The sequence below is a fragment of the Dipodomys ordii genome, unplaced genomic scaffold (assembly GCF_000151885.1).
Source record: "Dipodomys ordii isolate 6190 unplaced genomic scaffold, Dord_2.0 Scaffold207, whole genome shotgun sequence".
NCBI lineage: Eukaryota > Metazoa > Chordata > Mammalia > Rodentia > Heteromyidae > Dipodomys > Dipodomys ordii.
The window spans coordinates 724541-742022 of NW_012267423.1; the positions used below are offsets into that span (position 1 = coordinate 724541).

The following is a 17482-nucleotide window of genomic DNA, read 5'->3' on the forward strand; positions in this document are numbered from 1 at the left end:
TTTCCTCTCCTAGGTTCAGTTTCCCCATGTATAAAGTTCAGAAAGCAATGGCTTTCCCATATGGGTGCAATAAGGTTGAGGAAAGACAGAGTTTGTAATGTCAAAGCACATTATCAATGGTAGTCATTGCAATCAAACACATCCTGGTGCTGCTGATGTGGTTAAACACGTTGGGAAGAGTAACATACAGGAAAACATTGCTTCAGATTGAGGAGTTTGTCATGTGGGGACAAAGCAAGAGTAGAAGCAGGAAGTAAAGCAAGGAGGATGGAGAGGAAAATAACCTATGGGGGCCTGAAGCAAAACTTAAAGTAGGGAAGAAGTGGCAGGAGCTGGTGAAAATGTAGTCTAACCAGTTTGTATGTGCTGCTGGACAGTTTGAACTTGACTTTATCTGTTACAAGGCCATGACTTCCCCTCTCTCTTTCCAGCACCAACAACAGCAAGTCCAGAGAAGTGACTACTGCAAAAGTTCATGTCATGGCTGCTAAGGATCTAATGGCAAGGTGGTGGTGGTAGTTGGGAAAAGAGAGGAAAGAACCCGTTTGGTGCTAGAATTCAAAAGTCTTTGTCTTAGAATGTCAGAATGAAAAATTAAGGAAGGTGAGGGAAGGGGTAGGTTGGAAGGGATGATGGTGAGAACGTTGAATTGTTGTTAATCAAGATGCATTTTATTCATAAACTGCTTTGTTAAGTGGCAACTCCTTTTTATGGCTTAAAGATTATAAAAGAAATTTTAAAAAATAAAGTGGAAGTTATTGGGGAAAAAAGAATTTCAGAGTGAAGAAACAGTTGGTTTAATCATCTCTTGAAAGTTATATTATATATATGTATAGTATATACATTATAAGCTTTTATTCAGTGGTTAAATGCATTGGGAAGAGGAAATGAGAATAAGATTCACGAATGTACTGACACCATTTGTTTTGGCATACCTACATAAAAAATGTAAACATCAACAAAGGAGGAGGCTGCAATGCTTGATAAGAAATGTACGCATTATCCTGCCCATGTAATTGTAACCCCTCTGTACAGTATGTTCACAAATATTAAATTAAATTTAAAAAAATAACAAAAAATTTAAACATCTTGACTTCAAAATAATTGCTGGTCTGAGTCTGTAAGAATGTTAATAAGTCATTGTCTGAACTTACGATAATACTGCAGATTGATTCACCTTATTTTACTTCACAATGCCATGTATAATATTTTACATTAGAATTAGAAAATTAAAATTCTCCTGATAATTTTGTCCTATCGTTGTACCTTCTTTTCTAGCATTTAAACTTTAATATATGAATATATATATATTATTATCATGGCTCATTATATGTATAGCATTTTCACATATGTGAAATAGGTTTTTAAAAAACTTTTGTGGCAAGACACCAATGGCTACACTTAATTGTAGCTATGCAGGAGCCAAGAGATTCTTATCTCCAATTAACCAAAAAGCCAGAACTGTAGCTCTGGTTCAAATGATAGACTGTCAGCCTTGAGCAAAAAAAAAAAAAAAAAAAAAAGCTAAGGGATATCACCTTGGCCCTGATTTCAAGCCCCAGTACTGTTACTGCCTTGTCAATAAAAAAGTCACATTGACTTGCTTAGAGGTCAATTCAAGGAGACCTAGCTTTGATTCTGTTATACTGTCTGCATTACCACAGTGCTATACTTTGGAGAGTGAATTTCACCAAGAACAGTTCTTTCCAGTTTTAATTGAGGGAATGGGGCACACCTCCAAAAGTATCAGTCATCATTTATTTTTTTTTATTGTGAACATACTGTACAGAGGGGTTACAATTACATGGGCAAGATAATGAGTACATTTCTTATCAAGCATTGCAGCCTCCTCCTTTGTTTACCCTCCACATCCCTTCCCAGCCTCCCCCCACACCCCCACCTAATCCTCCCCCCCCACCAAAGTTGTAAAGTTTGTTTTCGACATGACAACTTGTACTTCTCATTGTTGCAACAGGTCCACCTGTATCCTTAAACGACTTGTTTTTCCCCTTCTCCTCCAAAAATTATACCGACATCAAATATAGTGAAAGCAGGGATTATACTGTGGGGGAGGAACATACAAAGCAACAAAGAGATAATCTTATAAATGCAATAGAAACAAATGCATAAAAGAAAACAAACATTTAAATACATATCTAAGGGTTCATTTTCCTAGCATCACATTATCTGACCTTTTCTGCTTGACTCATACATATACTAGATATTGCAAATAAGGGAAACCATGGGACCTATGTTTCTTTGGGCTTGGCTTACTTCCCAAGCCTTTCCATTTCCTAACAAATGGGGCAATGTCATTCTTTCTGATGGAGGCATAGAATTCCATTGTGTATATATACCACATTTTCTTGATCCAATCATCTGCTGATCAGTCATCATTTATTATGTATTTGTGAGGAAGTAAATAAGTAGGTAGGCAATATGCAATAAAAGTGCATATTAAATAATAAATTTAAACATTTTTTAAACATGAGCTTTAGACAATAAAGCTAAAATAAATCTGGTTGGTCTAAAGAAAAATATAATAATTTTTAAAGTAATGTTCATAGAATTGTTAGGATGGATGTAATTTTTCATCAAAAATCTGTATAAAGAAGACATTTGAAATACTCAGTGGGCGTAGTAAGCTTATCTGAGAAATCCCCTCTAATGTCTAATAACTAAATCTTTTCATTATCTTTATTTAGCCTCCATGTATATGTTTATAAATAATGTCCAAAACAGAATTAATACTCTGCATATTGTGAAAAACTTGAAATAAGTAGAAGAAAGTATGAATAAATTTGTAAGTTACAAACATGAGATGGGAGCAATTTGAATCGAAATACTGGAAGATATTGATGAAGAAGTGACAACAGAAATGAATGAGTTGGGACAAAATTATACCTAGAAAGTAAATCTCTTTGAAAGTAAAAAGAAAAATAAAATTCAACTAAAGCAAAGTTCAACAAGTTGTTAGTTGTAAGGTATGAATGATAAGATACCAGCTTCACAAAATGATAACTTACTGGCAGGTGAAAATAGAAATAAGTTGGGCCAGGCGCCAGTGGCTCATTTGTAATCCTACCTACTAAGGAGGCTGAGATATGAGGATTGCAGTTCAAAGCCAGCCCGGGCAGGAAAGTCCATGAGACTCTTATCTCCAATAAAACATCAGAAAACCGCAAGAGGCACTGTGGCTCAAGTGGTAGAGCACTAGCCTTGAGCTGAAGAGCTGAGGGACAGCACCCCAGCCCAGAGTTCAAGCCCCACAACAAATGTAAATAAATAAATAAGCTGGGAGGATTATTGGTAAAGACTGGGAAATGATAGGTCTGGAGATTGAATAGTATGAATTCACCAGCATACATTCCAAGGTGAGAATTGGGTTGGAAGTCCACATATTCCAGGCTGGTCCAGGGTTCTGGGTAAGGAAGGAAGATAGGAACAGTGAGAGCTGCTGAAAAAGAAGACTGTAGGCCACAGTGACTGAAAGAATGTGAGAGGAGAGGACACAGCATAAAAATAATGCCAGTGTCAACAATGAGTCATGAGGAGTGCCTATTTTATCCAAAATGACAGTGTCTATGAGATAATAGGCAACATATATTTACTCCCCTGAGTAAAAAGGAAATTATTCCAGAACATTTTCTCATGTAGAGCAACAGTATCAAGCCTTCATCAACCTTCTTTACCCTCCCTTGTACTTTAAATACTTTACTACGCAGTATTCACCAAATTCAGTCACACCCAATCTGACAAGTAGACCTGAGACCAATAGCCCTAAAACCAGCTGTTCCTAATATTGTCTGAAGTGAAGGTCCTATGGAAAATAATAACATCTCCCAGGAAATATAGTTATGAAAATAGGTGTTTAGCTTTTAAATGAAATGTATCATCTTATTCTTATGGTAAACCTTCCTTTGGTGAAAATTAAAAGTGTTTCACAAGGATGATCTCATTCTCACAGTAATTTTACAAAAAAAAATAAGGAAGGGTGCAATGCAGGATATATTTGAATTCCTATTTTATAAAAGATTTTTAAGATGGAGATCAAGTGACTTCTGTACAAGTCTCTCCCTCAAAGTAGGCCAGCAAGTTGGAGCTAGAGCCAGTTTTCCTAATGACATTCCTTTCTGTGCTCTTAAACCCAATCTGTCCCAGTACTTGGCTTAGCACTGTAGGATGATATATACCAGGTGGCTTATAGTTTCCTTTCACAACATGTAAATGACATTCATCCAGCAGCAAAGTCTATAAATATCCTGCCCAATCAGTTCTATCAGAACAAGTAAATGCTTGCTTACATCTCCGTCTACACTTTTTTTTAACATCACACATTATCCAGGCCTCTGTGTGTTTTTAATGAGGGGCCATTGAGTGCCCTCAAGTTGTTAGATAGTTGTATCCTAGGACAACTGACCACTCATCCTTTTTTGAATTCAGAAAGTTGTGACATTCCATAAAGATGTTGTTGTAACCTACTTTCTCACTTGTTGGCTTGATGACTTGAAAAATGTTTTGAGTGGAAAATACTCATAAATTTTAAATAGTAGTCTTACTAAGACCCGCAAATAGTTTCCATGCTGTGTCTAAATAGCAAGATGACATTAAAAGGCAAAAACATAGATAGCATTAATCACTATAACTCAAGTAATGACTCCTTAGACTCGGCAGGAAATCTTAAGAGTTTTGAACGTTCCCATTTTCTTTTTTCTATGAAATGCTAGCAGGGCAGAGGGCAGGAAAACAGCATGAGATTGTCCACAGTGATTAAAGGTAGGGAGAATCTTAGAGGACTTTCAACTCTCAACTTGTCCATTCAAAGCCTGTCATTTCAACAATCATACTGAAGTCATCTCTGATAATGATTGCAGTGGGAATATTTTGATGGACTGTCTTGATCAAAATAACAACTAACAAAATAGCTATTATCCCATATAAAGCAATTTATACCTTGCAAAGTTTTTTGCCTACATTTTTTCACTAGTCCTTTCCCAGGAAACAATATTGACCTTCATTACTTCAGTGGGGTCTCAGTCACAGAGTATTTAAGCCAGTTTTTGGAAAGCACACAGCTAGTAAGAGATAGAGTGTATTCAGTCTTTTGACTGCCCATGAGGCCACTTATATACCAGCCAGCCTCCCAAGCCTACAGAGAGCATTGGCTCAACAATAAAGGTGAGCACCAATGTGTTGGAGCAAAAGAAAAGTGGACTCACTTTACAGGAAAGTAGTTCCCAAGTGAAACAGGAATGTTCAGGAAGTAAAAGAAAAGATATTTTCCCTTCCTGAGAAATCTAGGTGATGCAAAAGAAAACAATTGATCATATCGATTACATTTGCAAAATTAAGTCTGAAAATATCAAGTATCATGTCAAATGAGAGCAATGAGAAGTCTTACACATTACCCATGAGTGTATAATTCATTATTATCTTTTTTGCCCTTATCCAAGCAAGTTGAAAACTGCACACACAGGCAATGGTCAGAAATTCCATGCCAAGATATATAACTCAGAAATAATCTCCCATATGTGAACAGGAGCCATGGCAAAGGGTTTATGCCAAAGTATGCGTTTTTTTTTTCCTTTCTTCCTTTGTTGTGGTGCAGTGACCCTAGGGCTTCACACACACACTAGGTAGGCTCTCTATCACTTATGCTACAACCCTAGCCCCTTGTTGTTGTTGTTGTTGCTGCTGCTGCTGCTGTTGTTTTAGGGGGTTAGGGTCATCTAACTTTACCAAGGCTAGCCTCAGTTTCACAATCTAGCTACCACAGTCTTCCAAGTAGCTGTGGTGAGTGGGATTACACCACCACACTGAGCCATAGCAGAGTATTCTTTAAACTTGCTAGCATTTTATAAGAATGCCAGCATCCATCAACAGGAAAATGGATGTGACACCAATGTGGCCACCAATAGATAATATATAACATAGAAATTCATGAACTAGGGGCACAGGTATAAAAATAGATTGATGTTGTAAGAATATTTTAAATGGGTATCATTTGTAAAATGTTTAAAAATACACAAAACTTTTAGGGCTGACCATTTTTTAGGGCTTACTTACTTCTTAGAGACAGCAGTTCTATATGCACCCAGACAGGACATAGAATATAAAGTATCATTACCATGCCTCAGATTGAAGACAAGGGCCATTTTTAGAAATAGAAGGAATTACATGTGAGGTGCTAGCCAAGAAGGTATCTACAAAGATGAGCATGGTAGTACATAGGTATTTCTTTTTTCTTCAACCTTTTAACTGTGTGAATATAAGATTAAAAGTAGAAAGGCAGGGGAGCTGGGATTTGAATCACTGTTAAAATACTTGCCTAGCATGTGTGAGGCCCCTGAGTTTGATCTAGCACACTATAAAGACAGAGAGAGGGCATGGGGGAAGAGCAGCAGAAGGAGAAAATACAGTCTCTCTGAATCTGACACTTTCCTGGCACTCTGTGAGAAGATCAAAATCAATTTTAAACGATGCCAAAGAAAAACCAGATGCTCCCTCTATTGAGGAATCATAATGGCAGAGGAAGAGTGCCCATTCCAACTCAGTTGGGTCCTGCTGACTGTGATGCATCAGCACCCTCTCTGGTGGCATCAGGGAAGAGTGAAGTTCCATCTAACCAATTACAGAAGCTGTGACTGATTGGTTCTTAAATGGCTCACTTGCATTTGGGAGAAGTGACTATGAATCAAGTCAGTGCTGTTGAGTGTAATTTAGAGTTATTTTATTCAGGTAATTATTTATTCTAAGTGCATTTAATAAAGAAATTATTTTATATCATATACCTATGAATGGTCAGAAAAATATTTATCTCTGATAGTTCAACCATGTTTGCTATCTTGATGGACAGGGATGTCCCAGATGAAAGCCCTTGACATTTGCACTACACATTTCAGAATTATTCTGATACATTGATATCTGTTGAGTTATGCACTTGACAATCTGTGAAAACATGTTTTTTCATCCCTCATGGACTCCTCACATAGCCAGACTTAATTTCAATTTGCAAGTCCAATTTTCAAGTATTATGGTTTGTGAGGATAAAAATACCAATCTATGATAGAACAGATCTCTAAAAATAAAGTTGTTATTCATACATAATGGAAAAAATTTAAAACAATTATCTCAAACAATCATGTCTTTCTGTATTCTTTAAAAAGCAGAAAAATCATTCTAATTACATCTTTTATAATGAGTATTCTACATTTGGGGCATTTCTGATATTATAAAGTTAGCTTCTAATAGTAGACTGGTAAAGATCCAGGATAATTCATTGGTGAGAGAAGGCACAAGGCATTACTGAAATAATCAACAGAAGAAACAGATTTGCTAGGATTAGAGGATAAGCTTACAGCAGCTTGTTATATGAAGGGTCCAAGAGTCTGCACCATCATAGTTGGAGGTTTTTTTTGTTTTGTTTTCTTTTATGGTGCCAATACTGGAGCTTGTATTTATAGTTTTTTTACTCAAAGCTGGCACTCTGCCAGCTATTGCTTTGAGCAATAGTTCTACTCCTGGCTTTTTGATGGTTAATTGGAAATAAAAATCTCACTGACTTTTCTGCATGGGCTGGCTTTGAACCATGATCATCAGATATCAGCTGCCTGAGTAGCTAGAATTATAGGGGTGAGCTACTAGCAACTATCTATGACAATAAGGTTAACGATGCACATTTATTTAAGTTTTGCCATGTGCCAGACACTGACCCCAGCTCTCTCCATCAGTAGCTCATTCCATCCTCATAACCACTACACAGATGAGGAACTGGGATACCAAACCCAAGATCAGGAATAGGAACAAGAGCAAATGCCAGAGCTCTCTTTTGCCCAAATCTCATAGCTACCATTTCTCAATAAATTGAAAATTCTCTGGTGAATGATACTGTAAACAAAAATGAATTTTTTTTAACTACATAGAATATATGTTTCTTCAAGTTCTCCTAACCATTTTTTCTGAGCTTTTCTTTCTGAATACAAAGTGGTTTCTGGACTACAAGAATAACCAAATAGCACTTTTTACCCCAGATCGTTATATTGGTTGGCAGACCTATTGTAACCTTGTGTCACCTACAGTGAATTGAAGTATTTTTCTAATTGATTTCTCACTGCTTACTGAGAAACAGAGCACCCCTTTTGCCGATCTCATAAATAATTCCATTTCTCTATGTCAACATTAATTGGACTTACCTCATGTTGTCAATCTCTCTTTCTCTCTTCTTTTGCAGGTGATGTCATTGTCTATATTAATGAAGTGTGTGTCCTTGGACACACTCATGCAGATGTTGTCAAACTTTTCCAGTCTGTGCCTATTGGTCAGAGTGTCAACCTGGTCTTGTGTCGTGGCTATCCTTTGCCCTTTGACCCTGAAGATCCTGCTAACAGCATGGTGCCACCCCTTGCAATAATGGAAAGGCCACCTCCAGTGATGGTCAACGGAAGACATAACTATGAAACATATTTGGAATACATCTCTCGGACCTCACAGTCGGTTCCAGATATTACAGATCGGCCACCTCATTCTTTGCACTCCATGCCTGCTGATAGTCAGCTAGATGGCACGTATCCACCACCCGTCCACGACGACAATGTGTCTATGGCTTCATCTGGAGCCACCCAAGCTGAACTTATGACCTTAACCATTGTGAAAGGTGCCCAGGGTTTTGGCTTCACCATTGCTGACAGTCCCACGGGACAGCGGGTGAAACAGATACTTGATATCCAGGGATGCCCTGGCCTGTGTGAAGGGGACCTTATTGTGGAGATCAACCAGCAGAATGTACAGAACCTGAGCCATACAGAGGTAGTGGATATACTGAAGGACTGCCCCATCGGAAGTGAGACTTCTTTGATTATCCATCGAGGAGGTAAGACCAACTGGCTGAGCAATTTCCATAGGAGGGTCATTTGTAATATGTAAGTAGAGGTTTCTGTAGGCTAGAATAAAACCATGTTTGTTTGTTTGTTTGTTTAAAGGAGAGGTAGATGAAAGTAAAACAAGAATTTAGGACATTGTTTGGCTGAATTTTGAGGAGCTGTCTTTTCCTAATTTACATCAAGTACCATGGTGATAGTGCTTGCAGTCTTAGCAACATAGTAATTTGAATCCCCAACTGTATTCTGTTGCAAAATGTGTTTTTGGGAGTCAGGTATATCATTGGTTTAAATGAGACACCTTCTTTTCCAATGGAGGCAATGCTTTGAATTGTGGGTAGGAATCCAAGGCAGCTGTTGGAAGCTGGTTCAACTCCAAGCCCAGGTGTGATCCTGATGATGCCCATGAGGAGCTGTGTTACTGTAAAAAGTCTCTTCTCAGCATTTGGAATAGGGTTGTTCCTACCCACTACCGTGAGTTATGCCTCCTGCCTGGGGAAAACAAAAAGCTACAGAGCAGAGTTGGGATAAAATTCTGGGCTGAGTGGAATATGAAATAAGCAGTGGAGAGCACGGTAGAAGCTCTGATTCCTAGATGGTTCTTCCCTCTACCTTCTTTGGGACACAGCAATGGAGCAAGGCAGGGGGTCCCTCTTCCTCTATCTGCTACTGAGCCACAGAAAGAGATGATATTCCCCACTTACCTGTCAAATAAAGTCCATGAGCTTCAGCTGTGTGGTCTGTGCCATTGGATATCAACAGCCATGCTGGAGGATTGTGTTCTTTGTGTTGAATGACCCACAGGAGACGTGGGACTGGAAGCAGGCTGTCTGCTGATCTAAGCTAATCCTAAAGCTTTTGCAAAGGTGAATCTGAAGAGCAGAACTGTGAGGAACTCATGCATGAAGAACACACGTGCTGCAAACATATGTAGTTACCTACTCCAGACACTCAGAGCAGCCTGCAAACCCTTGCTGTGCCCAATGCAAGTGAAAGAAGTGAAAGCTGAGAGAACCACCATTTGTGATATATGGGGTCCTCTCTGGAGGGGTTTTTCCCTTCCAGGATGAGTTACATAGGCTATTGATTCACCAAAGATAATGCATTATAGGAAGTGTCCTGTGTCTATATTAAGAAGAGAAATAAATATGCTAAAAATAATCATCTCAGATTGACCTTTTAAAACCAACCACTTACAAAATAGCTGTGAACTTTGAAAATTAAATTTTGATAGTGTGTTTTTTTTCTGTTTTGAACATTAAAACAAATATTCCAGATTAATATCCACCTATAACAATGTCCTCCCCAAATCAAATTTTTGGAGCAGGTTCTTGGTATCAAATGGCCCAAATGAAAATCACTGTGCAATATCCTCTCTGTGGTTCACAGAAACAAATTTGGACACATAGGAAATAACTACTTTTAAAAGCATAGTGTACCAGGAAAATGCTTTGAGAGCCTTTGTACCGTTGCAATTTGAGCCTTCCAGAAAACATTTCCTGTATGCCTACATGCGCTGTCCTCCCTTTTCCTTTTCCCCTTGGTCTCTTGCTCTCTCATCTAACCATCAAGTAACTCATGTTTTCTTTGTATTTTGTATTTGCAGGCAAGTGACTTACTTTTCAATTTTGGCTGGTGTAGAAAAGAAGAATGTATTGCTTTGTGTTGTTTAAAGTCCTTCTAGGAAAAACCTCTCTTGAGTTTCCCCAGATTCCTGCATTTTTCCCTCATCTCTCTGAAATCAATAAGAAATAGTGCCATGTTTGTGATGAAAGTTTCTTTAGTTATCATATGATAGGCTATGCACTACTGCTTATGACTTCATAGACCTTCAAGAGCAAAATCATGGGTCTAGGTCTTTATATCAGATACATGGTTGGGTGTTTGTTTTAAATTGTTTACTTTTACAATGTAACACTTACATGGTTTCACTTTTTAAGCAATAATCAAAAAATGTGCAATGAAAAATAATTATGTGTCCTATCCCAGAAACAGAGTTTTGTATATAGGCTTCCAGGAAGTATATACTCTCCTATGCATATGCAAGTTTATGTAGCATATTTAATATAGATGGGATAATATTGTGCATGTATAACTGGCTTTCAATTTTCCTTATTATAAGGAGGTACTGGGCTTTTCTAAGTTAAATGTTTATGATCTCTAAGTAGTTGTATAAAAGAGCTTCTATTCAACAAAGCAGTTTATGAACACAGTTTGATCAATAGCACCCCTCTCCTCCTTCTTCCTTTCCCCCAAGCTCTAACTCTTCCCTCAAGTTTCTTAATTTTGCAAGATATATATTAAAATGTATAACTGCATTTTCCCTCCTTCCTCTCTTCCTTTTTCCTCCCCTCTCCTCTTTATTCCACTCTATCAGTTGAGTACTGTTTCCTGGTATTCATTTTATTAATCTGTTGAGTTAACCTCTCTAAGGAATTATATCATTTGGGTTCTCCCCTGAACCATATTTCAATTAATACGTTGGGAATACCACCTCGAAGTATTTACTTATGCCTTTATAAATTAATGACAGTTTCCATCTATGAGAGAAAACATTCATCTTTTGTCTCTTCCAATTTGACTTATTTCACTTAACATAATTTTTTGAAAATGATGTAATATTCTTTCACATGGATGAGTAAAATTCCATTGTGTGTGTGTGTGTGTGTGTGTGTGTGTGTGTATTACATTTTCTTGGCCCATTTGTCCATTGAGAGGCATGTGGGCTGATTCACAGTAGTGAATAGTGATACAATGAACAAGGTTGCTCCAGGTGGCTTCACTGTATCCAACATTGTAATGTTTTGGTAAATGCCTAAGAGTGATATTGCTGGATCATAAGGTAGTTCTAAGTTTAGTTTAGTTTGTTTTTTTTTACCATTTTTAAAATTTCATATTATTGTTAAGATGATATACAAAGGGCTTACAATTACATATGTAAGGTAGTGAGTATGTTTCTTTTTCAATGTATATAATATAAATTATATAGAGGGGTTACATTACATGAGTAAGGTAACAAGTACATTTCCTATCAAGTATTGTTACCCCCCTTAGTTTTTCCCCTAATATCCCTTCCTTCCCGACCTCCCAACTCCTCTCTCTACCCGCTTCCCCGAAGTTGTAAAGTTCATTTTCAACATACTGTCTTGTACGCTTCATTGCTGCAATGGGTCAACCTATATCCTTATTTAAGCTTTTTGTTATTTCCCTTCCCCTCCCTAAATTAGAAAAATGTATATACAAGATGCAGGGCACCAGAATCAAATACAGTGAAAGCAGGGTTATACCATGGGGGAAGAACATACAAAAGAAACAAAAAAATCACATAGTACAGCAGCAATAAAGATAAACCCTCTTGTGTCCTTATCTTGGGGTTCATTTCACTGCATCATTTTATATGATCATATGTACATAGCTTTTGACCTTTTCTGCTTGCCCTAGACATATATTGGTTAATGCAAATAAGGGAAACTATGGGACCTATGTTTCTTTGGGCCTGGCTTATGTCACTTAATATGATTTTTTCCAAGTCATTCTATTTCCTAACAAATGGGGCAATGTCATTCTTTCTGATGGAAGCATAGAATTCCAGTGTGTGTATGTGTGTGTGTGTGTGTGTGTGTGTGTGTGTGTGTGTGTGTATCTCACATTTTCTTGATGCATTCATCTACTGAGGGACATCTAGGTTGGTTGCATATCTTAGCGATAAGAATAATGCTGCAATAAACATAGTTTTAGTATAGCCTTGTTTGTGATCATTTGGGTAAGTGCCCAGAAGTGGGATTGCTGGGTCATAGGGGAGCTCTATGTGAAGTCTTTTGAGGAACCTCCATACTGCTTTCCAAAGTGGTTGAACAAGTTTACATTTTTGGCTATATCCCCTCTAGCATCTGTTGTTATTAGATTACTTGATTTTAGCCATTCTAACTGGGGCTAGGTGAAATCTCAATGTTGTTTTGATTCGCATTTCTTTTATGGCCAGAGAAGTTGAGCACTTCTTTATATGTCTATTGGCCATTCTTATTTCCTCTTCAGAGAAGTCTTTCTTTAAGTCTTCAGCCTACTTGTTGATGGGGTGGTTGTTTCTTTGAGAATTTGGTGTTGGAGAATTTAATTTTTTGAGTTCTAAGGATATTTTAGATATGAGACCCTTGTCTGTTATATGGGTGAGGGAAGATCTCCCAATCCATGGGCTTTCTATTGATCTTGCTAGCTATGTCCTTTGCCATGCAGAAGCTCTGCAGTTTCATGCAATCCCATTTGTCCAACCTTTCTTTGATTTGTTGTGTTTCTGGGTCTTTATTAAGAAATTTCAGCCTCTGCCAAGGAGCCCCAGAATTTCTCCTATTCCTTCCTGTAATGTTTTCATGGTATCTGCTTTTACTTTGAGGTGTTTAATCATTTGGAGTTGATTCTGGTGCAGGGTGATATATAAGGACCTAGTTTTTGTTTTCTACAGGCATTTAAATAATTTTGCCAGAACCATTTACTGAAGAGACCATCTTTCTTCCATTCTATTTTTTTTTTAGCTCCCTTATCGAAGATTAGGTGTCTATAGGTCTGTGGGTTCATTTCTGGATTTTAAGTTCTATTCCATTGGTCCTAAGATGTGTGCTTGCACCATTACCAAGCTGTTTTAATTATTATGGCTTTGTAGTAGAGTTTGAAATTTGATATTGATATTCCTCCAGCATAGTTCTTTCTGCTAAGGATTGTTTTTGCTGTTCATGGTCTTTCATTGTTCCATATGAATTTTTGGGTTGCTTCTTCTATTTCATTGAAGAATAAGGTTGGGATATTGATGGGTATTGTATTGAATTTATAGATAGTCTTTAAAGTATTGCCATTTTCACAATGTTAATCCTCCCAATCCAGGAGCATGGGAGTTTTTTTTCACTTCCTTAGTTCTGCTTTAATTTCCTTTTCCAGGTTTTTAACGTTTTCAGCATAGAGGTCTTTAACTCCTTTAGTTAAATTAACTCCTAGGTGTTTTATTTTTTGTGGGGCTATTTCAAAAGGAGCTGCTTTCCTGATTTCAATTGCACTGGCATACAGAAAAGCGATTGATTTTTGAGGGTTGGAGCTTGTCAAATGCTTTTATATAATTATGTGGTTCTTATCCTTGCTCTTGTTGATGTGATGAATTATACTAATTGATTTCCGTATATTGAACCAGCTTTGCATCCCTGAAATGAATCCTGTTTGATCTTGGTGTATGATTTTTTGGATGAATTGTTGAAGTCGATTGGCCAAAATTTTGTTGAGAAGTTTTGCATTGAAATTAATCAAAGAAATGGGTCTATACTTCTCTTTCTTTGGTGAGTCCCTGCCTGGTTTTGAGATGAGGGTTATGATGACTTCATAGAAAGAATTTGGTAGTGAACTTTCACTTTAAATTTCACTGAAGAGTTAGAAGAGTCTTGGTATGAGTTTTCTGAAGGCCTTGTAGAATTCAGCTGTAAATCCATCCGGTCCTGGGCTTTTTTTGAGTGGCAGGTCTCTTACTGTTGTTTCTATTTTGACACTTAATATGGGTCTGTTAAGTTGGCTTAAATCATCTTGGTTTAGTTTGGACATGTCAATATCTGCTAGAAATCATCCATTTCTGCCAAGTTCTCAAACTTATTAGCATAAAGTTTTGAGAAGTATTCCCTTATAATGTTCTGAATCTTGGTTGTTTCCGTGGTGATGTTTCCATTCTCATCTCTGAGTTTATTAATTTGGTGTGTTCTCTTCTTTTTCTGGTACGATTTGTAAGGGTCTGTCAATTTTGTTAATTTTTTCAAAGTACCAACTTCGTTTTGTTGATTCTTTCCATGTTTTTTTTTAAATTAATTTAATTCTGATTTAATTTTAATTATTTGTTTCTATCTCCTGGATTGGGGTTTAGGTTGTTGCTCTTTTTCAAGGAGTTTCAGGTGCCTCGTTAAATTGTTGGTTTCAGATCTCTCCAATTTGTTGATGTAGGAACTCAGAGCTATAAAGTTGCCTTTGAGTACTGCCTTTGCTATGCCCCAGAGGAGTTGCTAATTGGTGTGTTCATTTTTGTTAAATACCAAGAACATTTGAATTTCCTTTCTAATCTCTTCCATGACCCACTGGTGATTCAACAGTATGTTGTTCAGCCTCCATGTGTTACAGGATTTTCTTTGGTGGCATTTGATGGCAAATTCTAATTTTATTTCCTTTTGGTCTGAGAGAATGCATGGCATAATTTCAATAATTCTGAATTTGGAGAAATTTTCTTTGTGACCTAAAATGTGGTCTATTTTAGAGAATGTTCCATGTGCTGCTGAGAAGAATGTGTCTTCTGATGTTGTTGGGTGAAATATTTGGTAGCTGTCTGTTAAGTCTAGTTATCTATGCAATTGTTTATGTCCCAGTTTTCTCTGTTGATTTTTTACAAGGTTGATCTATCCAGTTTTTACTGGATAGATCCAGTGAGGATAGTGGTGTGTTAAAGTTCCCAACAATTAATGTCTTTGGATCTATGTGAGATTTTAGGGAAAGTAGTATTTCTTGGATAAATTTGGGTACTCCGTTATTTGGTGAATAGATATTTAGAATTGTAATATCCTCCTGAAGGAGAGATCCCTTAATTAGTATGTAATGACCTACTTTATCTCTTCTTGCTAATTTTAATTTGAAGTCTATTTTATCTGATATTAGGATTGCAACTCGCACCGTTTGCTTGGTAGGTTTTATTCCAGCATTTCACTTTCAGAATATGTTTGTCTTTGTGGGCAAAGTGTGTCTCCTGAAGACAGTATATAGAAGGATCTCCTTTTTGATCCAACTAGACAATCTATGTCACTTAATTGAAGAGTTAGGTCTACTAATATTGAGAGTTAGGACTGAGAGGTGTTTGGTAGTTCCTGCCATGTTACCTGCCTTCTTGGGGGCTGTGCCAACTGGGTTCTTCCTATGCTTCTTGGATTTTCTGTTTGTGGGCTGTTTCTTGGCCTTTATCATGCTTACCAGTAGTGTTTGTAGAGCATTTGGTGATCTCTTCACTGGATTATTCATTAACTGGTCTGTTGCCTGTTTATCATGAGTGGGAGTTGAGATACCTGGACTTGCCATTTTTCTTGTGTTTCTCTTGCTTGTTTTGTCCATTTGAGTATGAAAGCTAAACCAATTCCAAGGTAGAACACTATTTTAAGGCAAACATCAACCAGAGCCCTGCAGTTGCACAAATTGTTTGTGCACAGTCAAAATGAGTACAGATACAATCTAGTTCAAAACAGATACAATCTAGTTCAACAACAAACAAGTAGGGATCAATGCACTAAGAAAATCAAAGAAGGAGTCAGCAGACCAGAAATTAATAGGTTTAGAGAGAATTGTGAGGAAAAATTAAGATTAGAGGAATGTGGGGAGGGAAAGAGAGAGAGGGAATATAACCAAGACCTAAACACAAAGAGATGAAAAGGATTGAAGGAAAGGAAAAGAGAGATACAGAAAAAAGAAAAAGGAAAAATAAAAAAAACTTTTAAATGAAACACTTAAAAATTATGTAAGTATAAAGAAATAATACTACAATTAAAGGAGTTAAGGCTGAGTAATCAATATGTGATTTAAGAAATAATACTACAATTAAAGGAGTTAAGGCTGATATTTTGTGAACTGAGTAATCAATATGTGATTTAAGTATGCACACAATGAAGAATGAGGTCTAATAGTTGAAGATGGGTATATATCTGGGGATGAACAGAACAATAATTAAGTAAAGCAAAAACAACAAAAAGACCAAAAGGGAAAAGAATAAAACAAGAATTAAAAAAACTGAAATAAAAATGATGAAAAAATAGAAAACAATTTTTTTTAATTTTAAAAATTAGGTAGAAAAAAGAGTTCTTCAATTTTTTAGGGGTGGGGGTCTCCCCTGTGTCCATAACCAGTCTCTTGATGGAGTCTCTGGTTTGCTTGTGGTGTTTGGTTTTCCTGTGGCTTGACTGGTTTCTTAAATCAGTTTGTTTGAACAAGCAGAATGAAGCTCTGCCTTACCAGAGACTTTATGACCCTCCTAGTGGGAGTGCAATATGCTTTGAATATCACAAAAGAGGGAGATGGCTGTCTCCTCTATCTTGGAGTTGTTGTGATGGGGCTAGGTTGTGGGTAGGGTTGAGGCCTGTCAGCAATCAGTAGCTTTTTCCTGAGGGGCTAGCTCCTGAGACACTCACACAGCCCAGTCTGGAGCCATTCTCAGGATTTATGTGTATTGAGTTTCCAATTGTTTTCTTTTTTGTATATATTTTTAATGGTAGAAATACTATACAGAGGGGTTTCAGTTACATAAGTAAGGTAATGAGTACATTTCCTATCAAGCATTGTTACTTCCTTCTTTGTTTTTCCTCTACCATCCTTTCCCACCCCTCCTCCCCAACTCCTCCCTCACACCCCCCTCCCAGCTGAAGTTGTAAAGTTCATTTCCAACATAGTGTCTTGTACATCTCATTTTTACAATGGGTCAACCTGTCTCCTATTTCACCATTTTATTATTTCCTTTCCCTTCCCCATATTAGAAAAATGTATATACAAGATGCAGGGCACCGGAATCAAATACAGTGAAAACAGGGTTATACCGTGGGGGAAGAACATACAAA

The 17482-nt window shown here is 37.2% G+C and overlaps 1 protein-coding gene across 1 annotated transcript in view; it reads left to right on the forward strand.

Annotated features, from left to right (window-relative positions):
* Magi2 (membrane associated guanylate kinase, WW and PDZ domain containing 2) overlaps positions 1–17482 on the forward strand; it is a gene marked incomplete at its 3' end in the record, with an annotated part of 913285 nt that overhangs the window by 705448 nt on the left and 190355 nt on the right. The window contains exon 11 of the mRNA XM_013035261.1: positions 8231–8869. Coding sequence (XP_012890715.1) covers positions 8231–8869 — 639 coding nt within the window. The remainder of the gene's footprint in view (positions 1–8230; positions 8870–17482) is intronic.